General features: G+C 42.1%; 1 protein-coding gene across 1 annotated transcript in view; it reads left to right on the top strand.

The window, feature by feature from the left end:
- SPPL3 (signal peptide peptidase like 3) overlaps window positions 1-20,880 on the top strand; it is a gene marked incomplete at both ends in the record, with an annotated part of 111,802 nt that extends 90,922 nt beyond the window's left edge. The window contains 9 exons of the mRNA XM_084253202.1: window positions 5,367-5,455; window positions 12,573-12,692; window positions 13,345-13,423; window positions 14,311-14,423; window positions 17,093-17,199; window positions 17,684-17,847; window positions 18,680-18,879; window positions 20,045-20,154; window positions 20,809-20,880. Of these exons, the coding sequence (XP_084109328.1) occupies window positions 5,367-5,455; window positions 12,573-12,692; window positions 13,345-13,423; window positions 14,311-14,423; window positions 17,093-17,199; window positions 17,684-17,847; window positions 18,680-18,879; window positions 20,045-20,154; window positions 20,809-20,880 (1,054 nt within the window). The remainder of the gene's footprint in view (window positions 1-5,366; window positions 5,456-12,572; window positions 12,693-13,344; window positions 13,424-14,310; window positions 14,424-17,092; window positions 17,200-17,683; window positions 17,848-18,679; window positions 18,880-20,044; window positions 20,155-20,808) is intronic.
- Window positions 20,881-21,965: the final 1,085 nt, after the last annotated feature.

Genomic DNA, 21,965 nt, shown 5'->3' with positions numbered 1-21,965 from the left:
TTTATTTTATGCAGTAGAACCCATGCTTCAGATGATCATCTGCTTCAGATGATTAGAGCATGCTTGACTTTAGCGAAGCTTGTTTGAGGCAATGAAAAGTTCAAAATAAGCTTCAAATTATATAAAATGCTTGATAGTTCCCTTTCCTCACTCTCCCCCACCAGTTCGCCTGCCTAAAGCTTTCATTTTCTTACAGCAGGTTTTATCAAATTAGGACCTAAGGAAAAGGAACAACTAAAACCATTTTTAAGTTAACCACATCCTACTAATATTTGAAAAGAGGGAGAATTCTTGCCTTAATAGAACCAGGATAGAGTTTTAAATAGGCCTCAGCAATGGATTTAGGTGACATGTAAGCCTGTCTTACACTACTCTCAGCACCACTGTTATTACCCAATCTTAGGAGAAAGGCTGTGTAACTACTGCGCCTCGAAACCAAAGAGGTGATCGGCAGCTTTCCAGTCCAGAATATCAGTTATGGGAAGAGAAGGATTAGGAGAAGCTAACAATTTGTAATATCCAGCCCCTACAATAGAGATGTAGCTAACAGTCCCTATAAATTTACCATGTTATCACCAAATTCTGAGAAGCAGAGCAGAAATAACAGCTATCGTTGTTACTATTCAATACATAAGTGATTTTGAAAAACCCAACTTAATATGTCTTTCCTGAAACGTCCACAGGGAAGACACAGTCTTTATGTCCCAGTGACTCCAGACAGTTCCCCATTAATATATCACCAGTCTTAGACTTTAGCTCTCCACAAATGATTAGCTCTTCCATGAGAAACATGAATTAAAATTTGAAAGACCATAGAAATGAAACCAGTTATGTATGCAAAACATTGTATCTAGTTTGTTGTGGAACTAATTAAAATTGATTGGGAAAGGTTTATCTCAGGAACCAGTCACTGTAACAATTGTTCTATGGTTGACTGAGGTGGGAACAGCTAGTATACACTTCAATCTTTGTTAAAATGTCTTCCGATGTCTGGAGAAATGTACGGCCCCACATATTAGCTATGAGATGATGTTCTAAAAATTCAGGGCTTTTTAAATTAAAAACTCCCAGGAAAGCTAACACATCTTATTTCTTGACTATTTCAGAAAAAGTGTCTTAACCATGTTTCAGCAGTCTCACCACCTTTCAAAATACCATCCTTTCGTCTTTTGGGGGAATATATCACCCATTAGGACTGCCCTTCTAATGGAATAGTTTTCTAAACAACTAATTAATAGGGGACCAGGGTGAAATGTACCTCCCCAACTATACACATGCTTTCCTACCCAGGTCAGTCCCTTTTAATTGAAGTCACTGTCAGTCGAGGCTTCTTTGAGCACAAGTAACAGAAAAGGGAGTTTTACACAGTGGATGAAAGTATTGATACCAAATGACAGAGTTAAGCTAATGCAGTAGTGGGGCACATCTCTTGAATCCAGCAAGAGATTTTGAGTTGTAAGGGTGGTGGGACCCAGGGGACTAAAAAACAGTATCAGTGGGACCTGAGCCTAGTAGTCTGGTTTAAATAACCCTTCCAAGAGGAATTCTAACTTCCTCTGAGATAGTAGCCTCTGCCCTCCTGAAAAGAGAGAGAAAACTCAACAGTGTTCCAATACCCTCAGGAATTTTTAAGCAGTGTTAACAAGAAATAAAAGGAACACTATCCTTACTTCAAAATCTGCCCAGTTTAGGACCTGAATATTTAGAAGTACCTAGAGTTAGCTCTAATTCCAACCAAGATGGAGTAACAGGAACTGGATTTGCTATCCCACCTGAAACAGTTTTTCAGGACAACAGGGTACAGTTGATAAACGAAGATAAAGGGAATCATAAACTTTTTTTCCTAGCTTATTGTCTGAGCATAGTTATTTCACAGTGTATACCTATATCAAAATGTCTCATATACCTTGAATATATCCAACTTTTATTTGTAAGGGATAAAAATTTTAATTAGACACTTCCCAGGTTATGGTAATCAGGGAGAGAGTCCCTAAATTTGGCAAGATGGAGCTGAGAGTGCAGAGACTGCAGCAACTAGAGTTAATCTGATAAGAGTGTCAAAGGAGGAAAGCTACAAAGAGAAAGCCACAAAGATCTACAGATGGACCCAGAGCTCATTTATCAAAGTATTTGATCATTTCATGCAAGTGAGGAAATTACCTAAGGCTGAGAATAATGTCAAAATATTAGCGAGAAGAGTAGCTCTTTGCACCAGCTAGATTGGAAAAACTTCCTCACATGGTGTATAGTAAAACACTCAAGAAGGTCTTGCCTTTCCCCCAGACTAAGCACTGCTTCACAACTGCCTATTAAATCATAAACACAAGACCTGAACAAATTAAGCTATTTCAGCTTCCCAGATAAGCTCAGGAGGATTTATAGAAATACAAAAATATCAAACAGCAAACAATACAAAAATATCAAGGCAAGGGGCCATATTCACAAAACTTGGCATACAAGCAAAGAAGAAGTAAATGACCCATGATGATCAGATTCAATCAGAACCAACCCAAACTGATAAAAGATCTTCAAGAAGTACATGAAAGCAGATATTACCATATTCCATATGTAAAATGTGCTGGAAGTTGGTAAAATACCCAAATTGCACTTCTGCACATGAAAATGACAGTGTCTGAAATTGGAAATAAGATGGAGGGGATTAATAGCAAATAGACATTTTGGAAGAAAAGATTAGTTGAACTTGAAGGTACAGCACAGTAGAAACTATCCAAAATGACAAAAGAGGAGGGGAACTGTATTGTTGAGCTGAATCTGAAAGGCAGTCTTCAGTGGCCTAATCTATGTGTCATTAAAATCCCTGAAAGAGGGAGTACTTGGAGAAATAGTGGCCAAATTTTTCAGCGCTTAAAGAAAACTATAACCGATCCAAGAAAATAAACCCCAGGCAGAAGAAACATGAAGATAACCACTGAAGGCACAGCACATCATAAACAAATTGCCCAAAATCAGTGGTAAAAGAGAAAATGTGAAAAAGCAGGGAGGGGGAGAATAGGTATGTTATATACAAAGGAACAAAGGTACAGATGACTTCAGTTTCTTATGGAAAACAATACAAGTGAGATGGAGCAACAGTTTGAAAGTACAGAAAGAAAAATTGTCAACATGAAATTATATACCCAAAATGAAGGCAAAGTAAAGATATTTTCAGACACACAACACCTGAAAGAATTCATTACCAACTTACACTACAAGAAATATTAAGGTGCTTCAAGCAGATTAAATTTGCTTCCAGTTGGAAAACAATTCACAAAGGAATGAAGAGCACCAGAAATAGAAACTATATCAGTAAAGATATTTATGGTCCCTTTTTTTTTTCCTTATTTAAAACTTTAAATAGGGCCTCACCTGGTGGCGCCAGCGTTTGAGCGCCACGCTGTGAAGCTGTCCGCAGCCTCTGCAGCGCTGGTTCTATCCCGGCTGGCCGGTGAGGGTCCCACACGGCACGGCAGACCTCTCCTGTCTCACCCGCTGCTCCCCTCAGCAGTGGATTTCAGTCAGTCTGCCTGTTCTGTTCCCTGCTCTGTCTCTGGTGAACCCTCCCACGCATCTGGCCTGTACGCCAGTTCTTGTATAAATAAATCTTTAAAAAAAAATAAATAAAACTTTAAATGATAATTGAGTTGTATTAAAAAGAATAATATGGAGTTTATAGCATAACATATAAAGGTGACATCCATGGCAGTAATAGTAGAGGCTAAGGAGTGAGAAACAATGTAAAGTTTTACAAAGTTTGCACACTATATATGGATAGTATAGTAATAATGGATAGTATAATAAGATTTTACAGTAACCACTAAAATAAAAGAACAGACTTACAGCTAATAAGCAAAGGAGATAAAAAATAGATTGATAAAAAAAATACGGTATTAATCCAAAACTGGGCAGATAAAGAGGACAGAGAAAACAAATAGCATTATGATAGTCTCAAATCTAATCATAGCAATAAGCAAATTAAATGAATTGGCTTTAACACTCAATTAAAGGGCAGCAATTGTCAGATTGAATTTAAGAAGCAAAATCCAATTACTGGCTGCTTACAAGAAACACACCATAGGTATAAAGCCAGGGGAGCCAGAATGACCTTTGAACAACTGAGGGGTTAGTAACACTGACCCACTGCACAGATATCCACATACAACTCTTGACTCCGCAGAAACTTAACTACTAATAGCCTGTTGTTGACTGAAAGCCTCACTCATAACACATAAGCAGTTGATTAATACATATTTTGTACATTATATCTTATATACCATATTCTTGTAATAAAGTAAGCTAAAGAAAAGGTATAAAGTATTCTTTATGACTTCTGAATAACCTTTTCTTTTCTTTAGCTTACTTTATTATAAGAATACTATACTGTTTTTATCAAAACTGTAAGTTTGCTTCATCTGTTAGAAAAGTCTTTGTGTAAGTGTACCCATGTAGTTCAAACCTCTGTTGTTCAAGGATCAACTGGAGTCAGAAAACCAGCAAGGATATACTGGCTCAGGTGATATTCTCAACCAACCTGAACTGACCAACATCTGTAGGACAAACCATCCAACAGTACATATTCTTCTCAAAGTGCATTTGGAACATTTACAAAATAAGACATATTTTGGGACATAAAACAAGTCTCCGTGAGAGGATTCAGCACATATCAATTATGATCTGTGATTGCTAAATCAGCTCAGGCTGCCAGAACAAATTGCCACAAAGTGAGTAGCTTAGACAACAGAGATGTATTTTCTCGTAGTTCTGGAGGCTGGAAATCCAAGGTGGGGTACCAGCATGGTTGGGTTCTGGTGAGCATACTCTTCCTGACTTGCAGACAACTGTGTGCTCACACATCACGTGGACTTTCCTCGGTGTGTTCTCTGTCTGAGAGGGCAAGAAGCAACTTCCTGGTGTTTCTTCTTTGCTATTAATCCCATCATGAAGGATTTTGATGGCCGCATCAAGATTACCTCCCATAGGCATCACCAAACACCATCCCATTGGGGGCTAGGACTTCAACAAGTGAACTTCATCCAGGACATAAACATTCAACCCCTTACAAATTCCAGTTGAATCAAATTAGAAATCAACAACAGATCTCTGGAAAGCTCTTGAACTGACATACAGGAAAGAATATAGATTGTATTTTAAAATGTGGCGACAAGAACATTTCTTATCATCACAGTTCTTTTAAACACATAAACCCATTGTTAACCCACTGTTAAGCTATTTTTGAAAAATTGATCAAGAGATCTTCTTTTCTTTCCTTAATGTCTTAGTATTTAAAACTATTGTTTCATTCGTGACTTTTCTGACCTACTTCTTTCTTAAGCAAAGTAACACTTACTATACGATTTCTTCTTCCACAGGTCCCTTAACATGGACTTTGAAAATCAAGATAAGGAGAAAGACAATAACAGTTCTTCTGGGTCTTTCAATGGCAACAGCACCAATAATAGTAAGACATTTTATGTCTATTGGCTTCATTTGTGTGGTTGTCTTAATTAGACTCTTTCTATACCCAGTTAATGATTTCCTGGGTTCAAGGATTTATACTTGGTATAGTAATAAAATCTGATCTGTATGATATAATTTGTTAAATTCTTATGTTTCAAATCTGAACTACTGGTTTCTTGTGTACTGCTTTTAATTCATTCCTGCAGTCATGCTACTGAGTTTCTTTTTTTCTTAAAGAGAAGCAGGATAGTAGTATCTGCCTGCTTATGACTTCATTTAAATACTTTTGGTGAGTCTGATTAATTTGTAAATGTCGAATGTAACTGTTTTGAGTATGTCTTCTGATATATGATTATTTTGTAAGAATACTTTTTTAAAGAATGACATTTGCAATATGGCAAATGTTCAGCAGCATTATTCAGAATAGCCAAAAGTAAAAACATTTCAAAGATCCATGAACTAGTAAATGAGTAAACAAAATAGCTCCCATATAGTAGAACACTCTTCAGCACCAAAAAGAAAAAGAATGAAGTACTGATCCATGCTACAATATGGATGAACCTCAAAACATTGTTAAAAGAAGCCAGACAAGGGCCTCCCCTGGTGGCGCAGGCGGATGAGCGCAGCACTGTAAAGCTGTCCGCAGTCTCTGCAGCGCTGGTTCGATCCCGGCCCACCAGCAAGGGTCCCACATGGTGCGGCAGACCTCTCCTGTCTCACCCGCTGCTCCCCTCAGCAGTGTATTTCATCAGTCTGCCTGTTCTGTTCCCGGCTCTGTCTCTAGTGAATCCTCTCACCCTCCCACGCATCTGGACTGTGCCTCTGTTCTTGTATAAATAAATAAATAAGTCTTTAAAAAAAAAAAAAAAAAAGCCAGACAAGAAAGACTATATTGTATGAGTCTGTTTATATGAAATTTCCAAAAAGGCAAATACATAGAGACAGAATGTGATCATGGTTGCCTGAGGCCAAGGATAAAAAGAAAATATGCTGTAAACTGGCATCAGGGATCTTACTGAGGTGATGAAAATTGTCTAAAACTAGATTATGGTGGTGATTCCATTCTCAATAAACTTTTTTCACCCCCAAATTTTACCCTTAAAATGCACAAATTTTATGCTTTATAAATTGTACCTCAATAGAATTTAGAAAATTAATGATGCTTACTAAGGAAAGAGAATTAAATTAGAAATAAGATTTGATTTGGGCCTCCCCGGTGGCTCAGCGGTTGAGTGCTGGGTTGCGAAGCTGCCCGCAGCCTGCGCAGCGCCAGTTCGATCCCCAGCCGCTCCCCAGCCACCAGAGGAGGGTCCTGCATGGCGCGCAAACCTCCTCTGCTGCCCGCTGCTCCCCTCAGCAGTGTACTTCGGTCCTTCTGCCTGCTCTGCTCCCCGCTCTGGCTCTGGTGAATTCTCTCACCCTCCCGCGCTTCTGACTGTACCCAGTGCTTGTATAAATAAATAAATCAATCTTGGGGGGGGGGGAACAACTGCTATCCAAAAAAAAAAGATTTGATTTGATAAAGAGATTGATAATTGTGTACCTATCATGCAGATGACATTCTATTAGATATTTTGAAAGATGCAGTAGTACAGGAGCTGGTACCTGGTACCATGTAGGCTTATGTCCAAGATATTTTCCAAGGTGTTAATAAAATACTAAGACAGAGATAGCAGATAGCACCGCCCATCACATACCTACAATAAATACTTTTTCCCACTGAGCCTTTTGAATAAGCATCTACAGTCAAGAGATGAGAGTAAGTCTGGAGATGGTCATTTTGACATCCATGTACAAAGAAAATAAAGAGAAAGACAAGTACAGTGAACAGTGATGGGTCAAGTTGGTAAGAGTCTCTTTCCTGAAGAAGGTAGTTTGACTTGATACAGTGAACTTGAGTTAGTGGAGAAGTCGTTCCCGATGGGAAGGTACAGAGAGGATAGAGTGAGCATGATTTATAAAGTCACCACCTAATGGGAAATACTGAGACTCTAATATAAAGTTAGATAAAATATTGAGTTAAATTATAGAAATCACTTAACATTTAAGTTTTTCTAGTCATTTAATACCAAATTCACTAAATTATACTTGCCCAGTTTTCACTCAGTTAAATGTGTTTTATTGTCTTCATCAGTGCAAAGTGGGGTATGGTAAATATAGTACAAAGAATCCTTTAAATATAATGAGTCTTTCTTAAACTTAAGACACAGCTCTTTGTAGGAGGTAAAATGTCATACCAGTACCTTACCAGGAACCAGGTAGAACCCAGTGTCAATATCTGATTTTCAGGTTATTATATAGCAGTTATTGTTACTATTAACTATTACTTTTACATCGCAGTTTACCTTATAGCACCACTTTAAGTCAAATCACATATTTTGGAAACTTTCAGAAAGTCTGTGTTACATAGCATATGTGTAAATGATGTAATTAAACCACATTATAATTCTGTTGTACATTGCATCACAAAAACCTAGGATAAAGTAGTTTTATTCTTAACTTAAAGATTAAGTCAGCCCATACTATGGAAGGAATTAGCTGGTAATTCAGCTTTTTATTTCTTATTATTAATCAGTGTCTAAAGAGTAGCAGATGGTTGTATAAATGATCATTTTCTTAAATCTACTTTTTGTGTTGTGTTAAATTACCCTCCACAACTATAGTATGTAATTGCATTTCAGGGGAAAAAGAATAGTGGTTAGAAGAGGGCCAGTGTGAACCATGCACACCAAAAGGAATAACTGCAGACTATCAGGAAATATATAATGAATGGCAGCCAGTTCGATTGTGGAGTATGACATCATACTTGACATATGTGACATTTCTTTTTCCATGAAGAAATAGCATGGAAAACAGAATAGTACTTCTATCAAAGAAATAACAGCCAGAAAGATAAACAGAAACACAAGAGATTGTGTAGGTGCTAAAGACACTGAAGTCCTGAATGAGGAATTGTATAGAAAATCTTGGGGTACAGCTCTAAGAGAGGCGGTATGAATTTAGTGTGTTAGGCTTTTGGCAGGAGTGTTTGGAATTGAGAGAGTGAGTAGCTAGAGGTGTTGTTGGGTTTTTTTTAAGATTTATTTATTTATGCATACAAGAACTAGGGTACAGGCCAGAGGTGTGGGGGGTGAGAAGATTCATCAGAAACAGAGTGAAGCACAGAACAGGCAGAATGACTGAAATACACTGCTGAGGGGAGCAGTGGGCAAGTCAGGAGATGCCTGCTGCGCCCTGTGGATTGCTCCCTGCCCTGTGGATTGCTCCCTGGCCGGCTGGGGATCAAACTCATGCTGTAGTGGCTGTGATAGCTTCATAGGTTGCATTTTAACCCCTTGTGCCACCAGGGAGGCTCGCTAGAGGTTTTTTAAAGGTCACAGTTGCCTACTCCCAAAGAAAAGAAGAATTGAGGAATTTGGAAAAGACATGAAGACGAGTGAACTTAGCTGTGTATGACAGCGTGAATGTTTCTCAATGTTGAGAAAAAAAAAACAGGCACAAAAAATACATGCCACATAATTCAATTGTATGTAAGTTCAAAAAACAGGCTAAATAAACATTAGTGTTTTAGGATGCATGCTTGGGTAGAAAACACAGAAGAAAGTGTTGTAAAAAGCAAGCTAGTGTTCCACTTCCACTTGGGGGAAAGCCTAACCACAGGTTGGGGAGGGTTGGGTGCACAGGAAAATCTCCTGGGGTCGGTAGAGTTGTGTTTCCTTCCTGAGTGGAATTAGCTATGTAATGATTCACTGAGCTGTTTTTTTTTTTTTTTTTTAACTGAGCTCGTGTACTTTTATGTATGTATATTATGTTTTTCAATTGAAAGGATTAGAAAGAAAAGGGTGGGGGAGATAGTTCCTTCCAGGTCCTCTCTGATTTTTCTAGCTGTGTACTACTTTCTCGTCTTTCATCTGCCCCAGGAAGTCTATGAAGAGATTTTCCCCCTAGCACATCAGTCCTTCAGTTAGTTAGTATTGAGTTGTTTTTAAAACCAGCCCACCACCCACTGTCTGACCTCTTGAAGTTCTTTACTAAGCTTCCCATATAATTTGAGCAATGAAGATTGATAGAGATGTGTAGTTGGAATTTCCTTCATTGATATTAATATATAATCTTAGACTATAAACTATAAACTCCTTAAGGTCTGGAAATGACTTTTGTTTTTAATTCTCCCATGTATGCCTGCTGTATAATAGATATTTGGTATATATTTAGTGAAAAAGTATTCTACTCTTGTGGAAATAAATTACCAACAATACTTGTATATTGCCAGTGTCTATCTCATGACTAAACTTATGTAGCCTTAGTCCCACTCACTGAATGCTAAAAAATAATGTCTGTACTTTGTACTTACTTCCCATCACCATGCCTATTTCTTTGTTTGTTTTTTAAAAAGATTTATTTATGCATACAAGAACTGGGGTACATGCCAGAGGTGTGGGTAGTGAGAGGATTCACCAGAGACAGAGTGGGGAGCAGAACAGGCAAACTGACTAAAATACACTGCTGAGGGGAGCAGCGGGGAGACAGGAGAGGTCTGCTGTGCCGTGTGGGTCAGCTTCCTGGCTGGGGTTTGAACTCTTGCTGCAGATAGCTTCATAGAGCTGAGACTTAACCCTTGTATGACCAGGGAAGCCCATCCATTCCTATTTCTTAATGCTGATTTTGGCTTTAAAGATATTGTGGCTGTGCTTGAGTAAGTCTTCCAGTTATGACTGCTCTGTTTGGCTTTTGCTCTACTTTGTTTTTCAATTACTGCAATTTGGCTAAAATTTTGAATTAGATCTCTCTTTATCATGAGGTCTTAAGGAAGTACAGTATTGAAGTTGTACACATTATTTTTAGGTAGCATATTTTGGGCAACGAAAAGGAGCTCTGCTTGCCCTGTGCCATTGCCTTTTGGCAGACTTTATTGGCCAGCCCCTGGCGCAGCTAATGGGAGCAGTGACTGATACTTCCTGGTTTAAAGTCTGTGCTTTCAAAAAACAAAAATCTTTGCGTCTAATATTCTAGAATAGTTCTTTGTACTCAGTTTTGCATTTTAATTGCAAATTGAGCTTCTAAAATTTAGATTATAAACAAATACTTCTCATATAACCAACTTACTGAACACCCTTTCTTCTAGCCAGCCACTTAATTTTTCTATTCAGAATTTAAACCAATATAATTAATCTGCAGGCCAGATGACGCTTTGTTTCAGATGATGAGTGTGCTGGTTATTTTAAGAATTTTGGATTTTTTTTGTTTCTTACTGTAGAATAATCATTTATTTGAGAAACCATTGTTTTCTGTTGTGACAGGCACCTGGCTCTGTAGTCTCCTCTAGTTCCATGAACTACTGTAGCGCACCCAGTTATAAAGACATTTAGGGGAAATTTAGAGAGATTTCACGGTTTTGTCTTAGAAAATGCCCACATGGCACTTTTAAGATACCCCCTCCTAAAATAATTCATGGGCCAACCTGAGTGGTTTGACTGCAGTTTGGGTCAGACCTCTGCTCCTTGTAATTTCTGTTTGTCTTGACATGCAGATCATTCTCCCTGAATTGAATTGTCCTATCCCTAATTATTTGAGTCATCTCCCTAGCCACTAAGAAGTTAATGTCCTTTATAAAAATATATGTTATTTCACCAAAATCCCTAAAAGCTCTCTTGGAGATCAGTAAATGCCAATGAGCAATTTTTAAATGTTCGTTGATGATTACAGCCCGTTGTGTTTAGTTCATTCTGGTCTCATAAAATCTCATACGTAGCCTTACTTTTAATGGAGACCTCCACTTCTGATATTTCTTTACAATAAGTCATATGAAAATTTCTTCTTTGATTCCTCATGTGCTTTTCTTTATGCTATCTCAATAGGGTTAATTTGGAAGTGGATAGCACACAAGATAAACTTAATTATTTTTTGTTTTCATTCAGTGGTTATCAGATTTTGCCATGTTTTTCTCTGTCAAATAATTCTATTAATTTTTCTCAATGTAGAATAAAATTTTGTGGGGAGTTTTTAACTGGGCCTGTTAAACCCTAGAGATTTCAGTTTAATTGGTTTGGAGTTGGCCTTGGGCATCATAATGTTACAGGGCACCCCCGATAGAGAACAGGTTGCCTGACTGTGGGTCCTCACCCACGTGCTTCAAGGGGACTTACTAACGCTAGACTGCAGACACACGCAAAAGGTTGATAAAAGGTTTATTTACAAGGGAAGGGGAGATGGGGAAATGAATAACTCAGGGAGAAAAAGAGGGAGATAAGTTCGGAAATGCGTCCTACCTGTTCCGCTGACCTGGAATCCCAGTGACCCTCCGAGCTGGCAAAAACCTAGCCCGCCTCGTGGCCAAGAGGGCGACCCGGCCCCATGGCCAGTTCAGTACTCAAACCCAGAGCCTCGTTGCTTAACTCTGCCCTCAGGTCCTGGTGACCTTCCCTTTGGGGATCATGGGATGTGTAGTTCCCAGTGTCGTGGGGGTGGAGTCCACAAAGCCTGTGTGGAGTTTGCTCAGGACATCCTTTCCCCCTATCAATAATGTTGTTAAAACTCTCCAGGTGAGTGTTAAGCACCCAAAGAATTGAAAACCACTGTGCTAAGTCCTACTCTATCCCAAGAGATTCAGTTTTCTCCCTTTTATCTCCAATTTGGTACCTTAAAATGTTTCCGTAGAAGATTTTGTGATTTGCTGTTTGCAGTTGTCTTATTCTCTGCACTCCCCGTACCCATAGTCAGTCTTCAACTATTAGCAGCAATGAGGAACAGTGAACATGAGTGCATTAAATCCGCAGATGCTAAGAAATTGGTCAGTGGATGTAAACCACCTCTTTCACCAGACCTTGTGTATACACGACCACAAATAGTAATCTGAATTAACCTGAATTCTTAGTACCTCCTAATGTTCTCTTTGGCAGTCTGTCGTCTAGATGGCTAGAGAGGAGGCGGCCGCGTGCAGTGAGAACCTGCTGTAATAGCAGCGCTGCGGGCAGGGTGGGGAGGAAACGACCAAAGGGCCAAGTAACCCGCCTTCCGTGCTGGGCTCTGTGTCCGCCCTTGAGGACGTGGCGTGTAGGGAGTGCTTGGGCACTGTGCCTGCTCCCAGAGTTGTTAATTATGCCCCTTTTCTCTTGCAGGTATCCAAACTATTGACTCTACCCAGGCCCTGTTCCTCCCAATTGGAGCATCTGTCTCTCTCCTAGTAATGTTCTTCTTCTTCGACTCAGTTCAAGTAGTTTTTACAATATGTACAGCAGGTAAATGAGTTTCTCATTTTATTTTTAACCTATACTGGCTGCCAAGCAACTTTTGCTTCATTAGTCTGGCTTTTTTCTCCCCTTGCCCTTCTTTGAACCCACTTGAGACATATGTATTATGCACTTGTCATCAGCTCAGACCCACCAGCATTATCTGACTAATAGACCACAGGTTTGAAAACTTTGAGCTTTGTGACACCGGAGTGGGATCACTGTGGCCTGGTCTGGTAGGATCCCAGAAGGTCCAGTGTGGCAGAGTAGTCATTCGCAACCCCTGTGCATCAGTGTTTCTGCAGATAGAACATTGTGATCAATACCCAAGATATTTCAACTCTCAGCTCCCTGCCCTGTTTTCAGGCTAAGAGAGGATGAAAATGTATGAAACAACAAAATGCTAGGTTTATTGGGATATCCTCTCCGTGGTCTGCTATAATCTTATTGAATAAAAGAATGAGAAAACCTACCTCTGCTTCCCCTATTTCAAATCAGGTATTTCCTTTTCAAAGAGATTATCTGTGCAATGCTCAAGGAAAATATTTTTCTTCACTAGTTAATTATATCCAAATGTTGAGATGCTTATGTTTACATAAGTCATGCTATTTTTCTTATAATTGGTAACAAAATAATTTAACCTTGCATTTTCTTTCTCTAGTTCTTGCAACAATAGCTTTTGCTTTTCTTCTTCTCCCGATGTGCCAGTATTTAACAAGGCCCTGTTCACCTCAGAACAAGTAAGGACTTGGATTTACCTCTAACTTACAAACTTGTGTATGTTTTTCTCTCATTCTTGATAGCATTATTAAGTTATAAATTTCTGCTAGTGTCTGGAGCACACAAATGCCAGAAAACGGGGAAGAGATATTTGATCTTTAAAACTGGAAGGTAGTACTTCCTTTTGCATTTATCATAGCAGGGGAGATACAAGCAACCCTTGTGAAGGGAGTCACTGTAGCATGCTTCCTTTTTGGACTGTTGAAAGTTGAGCCGTCTCTTGATGCAGCGCTTGCATTCCCTACCTAGAGAGCTCATCGACTCTGCAACAGCAGTTGGTTCAAACATTCATCTTTGCCTTTTCATCTTTCTGCCCTCAAATATGTATACTACTCATTTAGGTTTAATTTCAGTTTCCACAGCTTAACTCCTGAAGCCATTGCCCCTCGAAAACAAAATGCAAATGATTTGCTAATGGAGATGCTGCATGCACTTAGGAAACCAGTCACTTGGGGCCAATTTTCCCAAGAATTAATGATAGATAGATTTACCATCTTGTATTTATTCACCTTGCTAAATGAATTGTTCGTTTTGTTTTCCTCCTAAGAGTAGCATTTCCCCTATACCTATATAGGTTCCCCAGAGATTGATAGGACACTTTAAACTTCTAAACACCCATATTGGTACATTAAAGTACATTGTCTAATGGATGTAAAAGGGTAATTCCTGTGAGCTTTCTGTGGTTTACTCCAAAAAGTTTTGGGCATTTTGACTTTCTGGGTATCTAGGTATTGTTGCCTGCTGTTCTGATCTGGCCATCATAAACTGTAATCATGAAGACCTAAAGAAGATTTTGGTTATTGGAGATAATTTATTGTCTACAATCCAATAACGTTGTGTTTTCCAGGATTTCCTTTGGCTGCTGTGGGCGTTTCACTGCTGCTGAGTTACTATCATTCTCTCTGTCTGTCATGCTCGTCCTCATCTGGGTTCTCACTGGCCATTGGCTTCTCATGGATGGTGAGTAATGTGTGACAAGTTGAAATTTTAGTAAGTTTTACAAATAAGTTTGCCCTCCCTCTACTTTCTGTATTTTGGTAATATTACCTCTGTGATTACCATGACTATCACATGTCTAAAGATTGTATTATGTATCTAGTTTTTTATTTTTTACCCACATGCTTAAGATTTTTTAATAATAGCTTTTTTGAGTTATGACTCATAATATACAATTCACTTATTTAAGGTCTGTAATTCAGTGGTTTTTAATAATCTCCTTGCTATTTTCTATGGATTTGCCCCATTCTGGACATTTCACATGGATAAGGTAATGCATCATGTGGCCTTTTACATGACTTCTTTCCCTCAGCTTAATGCTTTTCAGGTTCATCCTTGTTGTGATTTCTGCATCAGTATTTCCTTTTCAGTGGAAATTCTATGCCATTGCAGAGACATACCAATTTCATTTATCCAGTCATCACTTGCACTTAATACTTTGTGTGATAATTAAGTACTTACTAGCCTGCTGACCCCAGAAAGATTGGTTCGCTCTCAAAACAGCAAGTGTATTCTTTGTACTCTCCCCTCTGCCCTACCCTGTCATTGCATAGGACAGAGAAATACCTGTTTACTAGTAGTATGTCGCTATAAAAGGTTGGCATGATGGAAGCTGACGTTCTTTTCAAGATGCGCTGATTTACACAGCCATCTGAAACATTCCAGAGCAAGTCAGCAGAGTTTTCTCCATTGTTCATTAGACTCTAAAGGAAGGCTGGGATAAGCAGCCCTCCACAGAGAGACCGCCGGGCCCGTCTCACCACCAGTTCTTCTCCCTTTTAGAGTCAGCAGGAAGGTGACTGCAGAGGACAAACCTTATTTTCCAGTATTTCTGATCACGATCAGAAAGATACTTCCATGTAAAATTTACCTATTAGTTGAAATTGTTTTCTGAATGTTCATTGAGTCTCCTTAAACTAACTGGCTCTAACTAGTAGGCTTTTGCCTCATTGCCTACCATTGCTGTTTCCCAGTATTTACTTGTCTAGGATCTCTTTCTTCCACCAGTTTATGCTGGGTAAACTACCCTTGTGGGCAGGCAAAGTTTAACCTCAATAAAAAGAGAGCCTTTGAACTTTTTGTTTCTCAGATTAGTATTGATATGTTTGGATTGTTTTCTTCTCTTACAGAAAATTTAGCTTTTAACCATGGTCTTTAATATTCTGAAATGTTTTTCTCTAGCATGGAAATTCTTTCCAGACTTCTGCAGAATCAGAAATCTTGTTGTAGGTAGTGATAATTTAGTGGTAGAGTGTTTTAAACAAGTGTCAAACAAGTATTTCTTAATTAAAACCTGTTCTTTGATGTTACCTTAGAGTGAAAACAAAATGATAAAAGGGGGTTCTTTTAGGGCAAGGCAGGAGGTAGAAGTATATTTTTCAGGGTTAATAATACTAAGAAGGGACTTCAGATTTTTCTTGAACGGAAGCCAGAGCTTTGTTATTTACTTGAACTCACTTTCATCTGGCAAAGTAATCTTCGGGGAAGGCTTGAAAGCATCTGACCGACAGGTGGTGTGGTGCATTAGCTGAGAGGTGGTGAGTCTTGGTGCTCAGACCTAGTGCTCAAGACCAGCTGGACCAGACTGGCTCAGGAACTATAGAGGAGTCCTACTTCATAGATATATTGTCAATTTACCATCCGTTCTATTAAAATAATGTTGTTTTACTTGCTTTTCTTAGATTTGAAATTTGAAGTTGATAGAACATAATTTTTTGATCATTCAGCAAATATTTATTATCTAATCTGTCAAGTGCTGGGGATCCAAAGAATAAACCATGATTTTTGTCTACCAGGAGCACCTAGCGTAGGGAATAAACTAATTGTCTATATAAAGAATCATGCTGTTCTAGAATGGATGAGTGAACTGAGAGATTCAAAGTTCTGTGACAGCAGAGAGAAAACAACTTAATCTGGTTGGGTCAGGAAAGAACCCCGAGAAGAGCTTTCTCACCTGTTTGAAAATGAGAATGAATTTTGCAGGCGAGAAAGGCCAAAACAGGACCTTCTGGTAGAGCGTGAAAGAACTTATGTGTTGAGAGGTGCAGTCGTATCTGAGTGCCTAAAGAACAGGTCAGCAAGAGGAGCGTACTGGGAGCATGCCCTCCTGCACACCCCCAGTTCCTAGCCAAGGAGTCCAGCCTTTTCAGCCCTATACTGCAAGAACGAATGGCAAGTGTGTGGGCAGCTACAGACCTAGGTTTTGGAGGTGGGCTAAGTGTGGGGAGAGACCATTCATGTATCCGGTCTGTGGTCGGCTTCTGTGATGCAGCATTGAACCATGGTTGAGATTTTTTTTTAAAGGTTATATGAAAGATTTTGAGAGGTTCAAGAAAGAAAAACCAAAAAAAGCACAGAGAAGAGTGAATTCACTGGCACCATGATCCTGAGTAAATGAAAGGGGCATGATCCAGGATGGAAAGAGCCAAGATGGGGCATCTGCAGTGGTGAGGGCCAGGGAGGACAGCGTTGCACCTGGCTCAGAGCTGGACCATTCAGAGTGAGACTATCCAGCAGGTCACACAAGTGGGATTAAGTGGCTTGACTGGAGCTTAGGCCACCTTCATTTTTTAAGAGCTGACGACTGTAAGGTTTATAACCTGAGTAACTTGCTGTCTGGTGTCCACCCCCAGCACTGGCCATGGGTCTGTGTGTTGCCATGATCGCCTTCGTCCGCCTGCCCAGCCTCAAGGTCTCCTGCCTGCTTCTCTCAGGGCTTCTCATCTATGATGTCTTTTGGGTGAGTGTCTGTTTCCTGAAGCTGCTGCTGTCCTTTGTTTAATTGAAGTGTTCATGCCTGAAAATTGTTAATTTTTGAGTGTCCAAAGTCTGACTGACCAGAGCACCTCCTGTCTAAGACCACTCCCTGCTCCTGACCTGTGCGTGTCAAAGGTGAGCAGGCAGCTGTCCCAGCCTTTGTTTGCTGAGATGTGTCACAATAGTTAGTGTGCTTGTGACTCTCAGAGCGGAAGGGGAGCAGGCAGACAAGGTTCACTGCCTTGGGAGCACTCCCAAATATGCTAGAAGGGATTCCTCTCTGATGTGGGAGAAGCAGCCTGCACGTACCGTGAGGAGCAAAGCTTCCTTTCTCCTCAAAGCATGCAGGTTAAAAAGCTTGGTATTGCCATTTCCGAGGCTCTGCTCTTGATAAGAACTAAGCAGGCTGGTGCTGAAAGCAGGGGTGCCTGCAGCGCCCTATTAAATTGTGTCCCTCCACTTTGCAGGTGTTTTTCTCTGCCTACATCTTCAATAGCAACGTCATGGTGAAGGTGGCCACGCAGCCAGCTGACAATCCCCTTGACGTTCTATCCCGGAAGCTCCACCTGGGACCCAGCGTTGGGCGTGACGTTCCCCGCCTGTCTCTGCCTGGAAAACTGGTCTTCCCGAGGTAGGCCGGCCTCCCCTTGTGATGGGGGACAGATCGCCTTCCTGTGCCTGTCCTTGGGTCAGTCTGAAAAAGGGTTGTGAGTCATGTCCACCTTACAGATGAGAAAGAGAATATTGACTTGCTAAGGTGCATCACTCAGTGACAGGAGTGCTGCTTTTGATCATTAATGTTTTCACATCACCACTTGCTGCTACTGTATTAAAACCTCCTGTGTCTGGGGCCTCCCCGGTGGCGCAGTGGTTGAGCGCTCGGTTGCGAAGCTGCCCCCGGCCTCTGCGGCGCCGGTTCGATCCCCGGCTGCTCCCCGGCCACCGGCGGAGGGTCCCACATGGCGCGCAGACCTCTCCTGCCGCCCGCTGCTCCCCTCAGCAGTGTACTTCGGTCCTTCTGCCTGCTCTGCTCCCCGCTCTGGCTCTGGTGAATTCTCTCACCCTCCCGCGCTTCTGACTGTACCCAGTGCATGTATAAACAAAACAAACAAACAAATAAATAAATAAGCATGCCTCTATAAAAAAAAAAAAAAAACAAAAACAAAAAACCTCCTGTGTCTGGTGGTGGTCAGGTGCGCGTGTGAGATCTCGGCTCTGTGGGCAGGTAGTGAGCTGCCGGGCATCTCTCAAGGAGCCGGCGCTTCACAGGCTGCTCTTCTGAGCCCCAAGGGCCTGGCTGAAGACAGTTGCCGGCACACGCCTGGCTTCTAATATCTAGATTTAAAACCCTAGTGGCTTCCACCTATCATTCAGATAAGTGCTCTGACTTCATAAAAGGCTGACAGAATTTGCATGGGAGGAGACTAGAATGTGGGGCGCTGACGTGTGACCCTGCATTCCAGCTCCACCGGCAGCCACTTCTCCATGTTGGGCATTGGGGACATCGTGATGCCCGGACTCCTGCTGTGCTTCGTCCTTCGTTACGACAACTACAAGAAACAAGCCAGCAGTGACTCCTGCAGCGCCTCTGGGCCCGCCAACATCTCCGGACGAATGCAGAAGGTCTCCTACTTTCACTGCACCCTCATTGGTTATTTCGTAGGTAAGAGAACACCAGGGAAGCACCATGGGATCCCCCTCCGCCCTCTGGGATTCTCTCAGGTCCCGGAGCTGCAGAGGCTGCATGAAGGAGAGTAGTGCCTCTGGTCGCTGGTACACACAGCCCAAAGGAACAACAAAGGAACACCCGCACGGTGACGGGTGCTTTCTGTACCGGCCAGCCCAGCGCCCAGCCGGCAGGACCACCGCGGGGAGAGCCGAGAACACCCGGCACCCGGGGGTCGGGTGCATCAGCCTGAGCGTTCAGTCTGCAGCTGGAGTTAAAGTAGGAATTGAGCGTGACCTTCGTTAGACAGTTTCCTTCATTTAGTCTAACATTCCTGTCACCTCAGACGCTTCCTCAGCTAGTTTTTCTCTGGCCCACTCACAGGCAGACAGGAGGAGACTGCTGGGGCTGGGCGGGCTCCCTTCTGTACAGGGCACACGGCAGCGGGCTGAGTGGCCAGGAGCGCCTCTTCCGCTCCTCCACATCCGCGGGCCGCTGGTAACAGCACTTTCCTAGACCGTGTCCCCCATCCAGTCCAAAAATACTACACCAGAAGTTAACGTGAGAGGCCGTGTTCACACAACAGTATGCTGCGTGATGAAATTTATTATCGTTAATCTCTTGCTGTGGCTGACTTTGTAAGTCATAGCGTCGTGTGTACGCCTGTAAGGCGGGAAGCCCTAGTGCAAATGGGCTTGGCGTACCGTCCACAGTTCCAGGATCGTGTCCCCTACAGTTAAGAGGGGATGGCCATGTGTGGGTTTATTTCAGTGCAAAGCCCCTGACAGGGACAGGGCAAGTGGCATCACCCCCACTCACGGGGAGGGGGCAGAGGCCGGATGCCTTGCCTAAGTCAGGGCAGCTGCTGGAAGCAGCAGAGTTGGAACCGGAACCGGGTCTTCAGCATCCAAACCTGGCATCACACACACAGAGACTGGGAGAGCAGCAGAGCGGCAGCAGGAGCCTGGTCCTTGGAAACCCAGGTCTTGTAAAGCTGCGTCGTTCCAGTTTCCTTTAACTCAGCCGGGCATTTCCCTGTGACTGGCCGGAATAGCTCACACTCGCTCCCCATGGTCTTAAGACTGCCGAGAAGAGGCCAGGTGAGAGGTTGCTCGCTCAGGACTGACCTTACTTACTCGTGACTGTTTCTCTGTCCTCACAGGTCTGCTCACTGCTACTGTGGCGTCTCGCATTCACCGAGCAGCCCAGCCCGCCCTTCTTTATTTGGTGCCATTTACCTTATTGCCACTCCTCACAATGGCCTACTTAAAGGTGAGAGATGCGAGTTGTACCCCTGGCATTGACCTGCACTGGGTGTGTGACCTTGCTGGAGGTGGTTCTGCTTAAGCCCTTGAGCTCTTGATCGTGACAGCAGCTAATCTGACATTAGCAGTCTCTTCCAGATCTTGCAGCCACTGGCAGAAAATGCTAATGCGTTAGCTCAGTCCACATCTGCCCTGGGTCAACGAACCAAACTTCCATGAGCCCAGCTGCAGATCGTTCCTGTTCCTCTTAATGGCAACACCACTGCCATCTAACAGATCTCTTAGTACTTTGCATTAAATTTTGAAGATTAGTATTTAATCGTATTGAGGCAATATGATAAAAACGACTTAGAGGCATTATCCTCCCCCCTTGTCAGATGAGGAAACAGATGCTAGCATTAAAGAACTCACCTAGATCATCTGACTCACGATGATGGAACTTAACCCCAGACCAAGCTGGGGAAAAGCCCTTTCTGCTCAAGGGGCCTAAGAGCCCTTCCTGTGAGTTCTTCACAGAACACTAGAACTTACCTTGTAGTACGGTTGGAGTAGTCTTTTGATTCTCCACAGAGGCAATCTGGTCTGAGACGCAGAATCAGGACCTGTAGATCCACGGGACTCGTGCGATAGCTTGTAACTTAGCAAGTTCCTTCTTTCCCAGGGTGATTTACGGCGGATGTGGTCTGAGCCATTCCACTCCAAGTCCAGCAGCTCCCGCTTCCTGGAAGTATGATGGATCCCAAGCGTGACCAGAGCGGCCATCATAGTCCTTGTCTGTCGACGCGTGGTTTTATTTCCTCTTAGAGCTGGCCTGGTACGGAGACGTACCTGTCTAAGGAACTGACGTGTGACTGGATTTTGCATTTGCAGGGAGCTTGCGTGCAGGAGGGAGGTGCTGGGGCCCTGAGCCAGCTCGCTTCCTTCTCTTCCTGCCGTTGTAGAGGTGGGGCCTCCTGAAGTGGCAGGCCCTGCCCAGCGCTGCTCCTTCCCCCGTGTGTGTGGAACTGCACCAGACTGGTACCTGTGGGGGATGGAGATGGACTTAAAAATGACAACGGCAAGGAGTCATTCTCTACTTTTGAACACTAAAAAGATGAAAAGGAAAAAAAAACATTTGCAAGCAAGTCCTCAGTGAACCCTCGAGAACTGTGGGACCAAATTTTCCTTTCAGAGAACTGAGACAGAAGCTCTTCTGTCGTTATAATCTTTCCTTTTTTTTTTTGGATTTATTAAATATTTTCTGTGGTGTGAAGTGACTTATTAAATCCACAGACATTGAGTGACTTCTTACAACGCACACCTGAGAACTTGTAATGCGTTCACGTCCAGCCGGGCGTTGTGTTGGCAGTGAACGAGGGCACGGTTTTTATACACACGCACACACGCACATCGGTCTGTCTGGTAAACAGAACTAGGACCTGCTGAGACCATGCCGCGCGGCAGCCGGGCTCGCTGTGACTTAGCATGTGGAGCAGCTCACCGTGGCTTCCTGTGTACGACAAGCTGCCGCCTCTCCCCCGCCACTGACCGTGCAGATGCACCCCGTGTAGTATCTGCACACTGTACTCACGGACCTAGGGCTCGCCTTTGGTTTTATTCCATGTAGCAAATTAGGGATGAAAAGTTGGAACTTTTTGGCCCTTTTTTTGTTATTACAGCTTCTCCCAGCAAGGTTAGTGGTTTCCCCTGAATCAGTGCATGTGTGACAGCAGCAATGTCTTTGTGCTTTTGATCATAGTAATGTACCACTTGTAAATACATTTTTCTATTTTCTATTTTTTTGTATTTTTTTTTTTCATTTTATTCTTTGGTGTGCTG

This window comes from Talpa europaea, assembly GCF_964194135.1.
Source record: "Talpa europaea genome assembly, chromosome: 14".
NCBI classification, from domain to species: Eukaryota; Metazoa; Chordata; class Mammalia; order Eulipotyphla; family Talpidae; genus Talpa; species Talpa europaea.
This window is presented reverse-complemented; position numbering and strand designations above follow the sequence as displayed.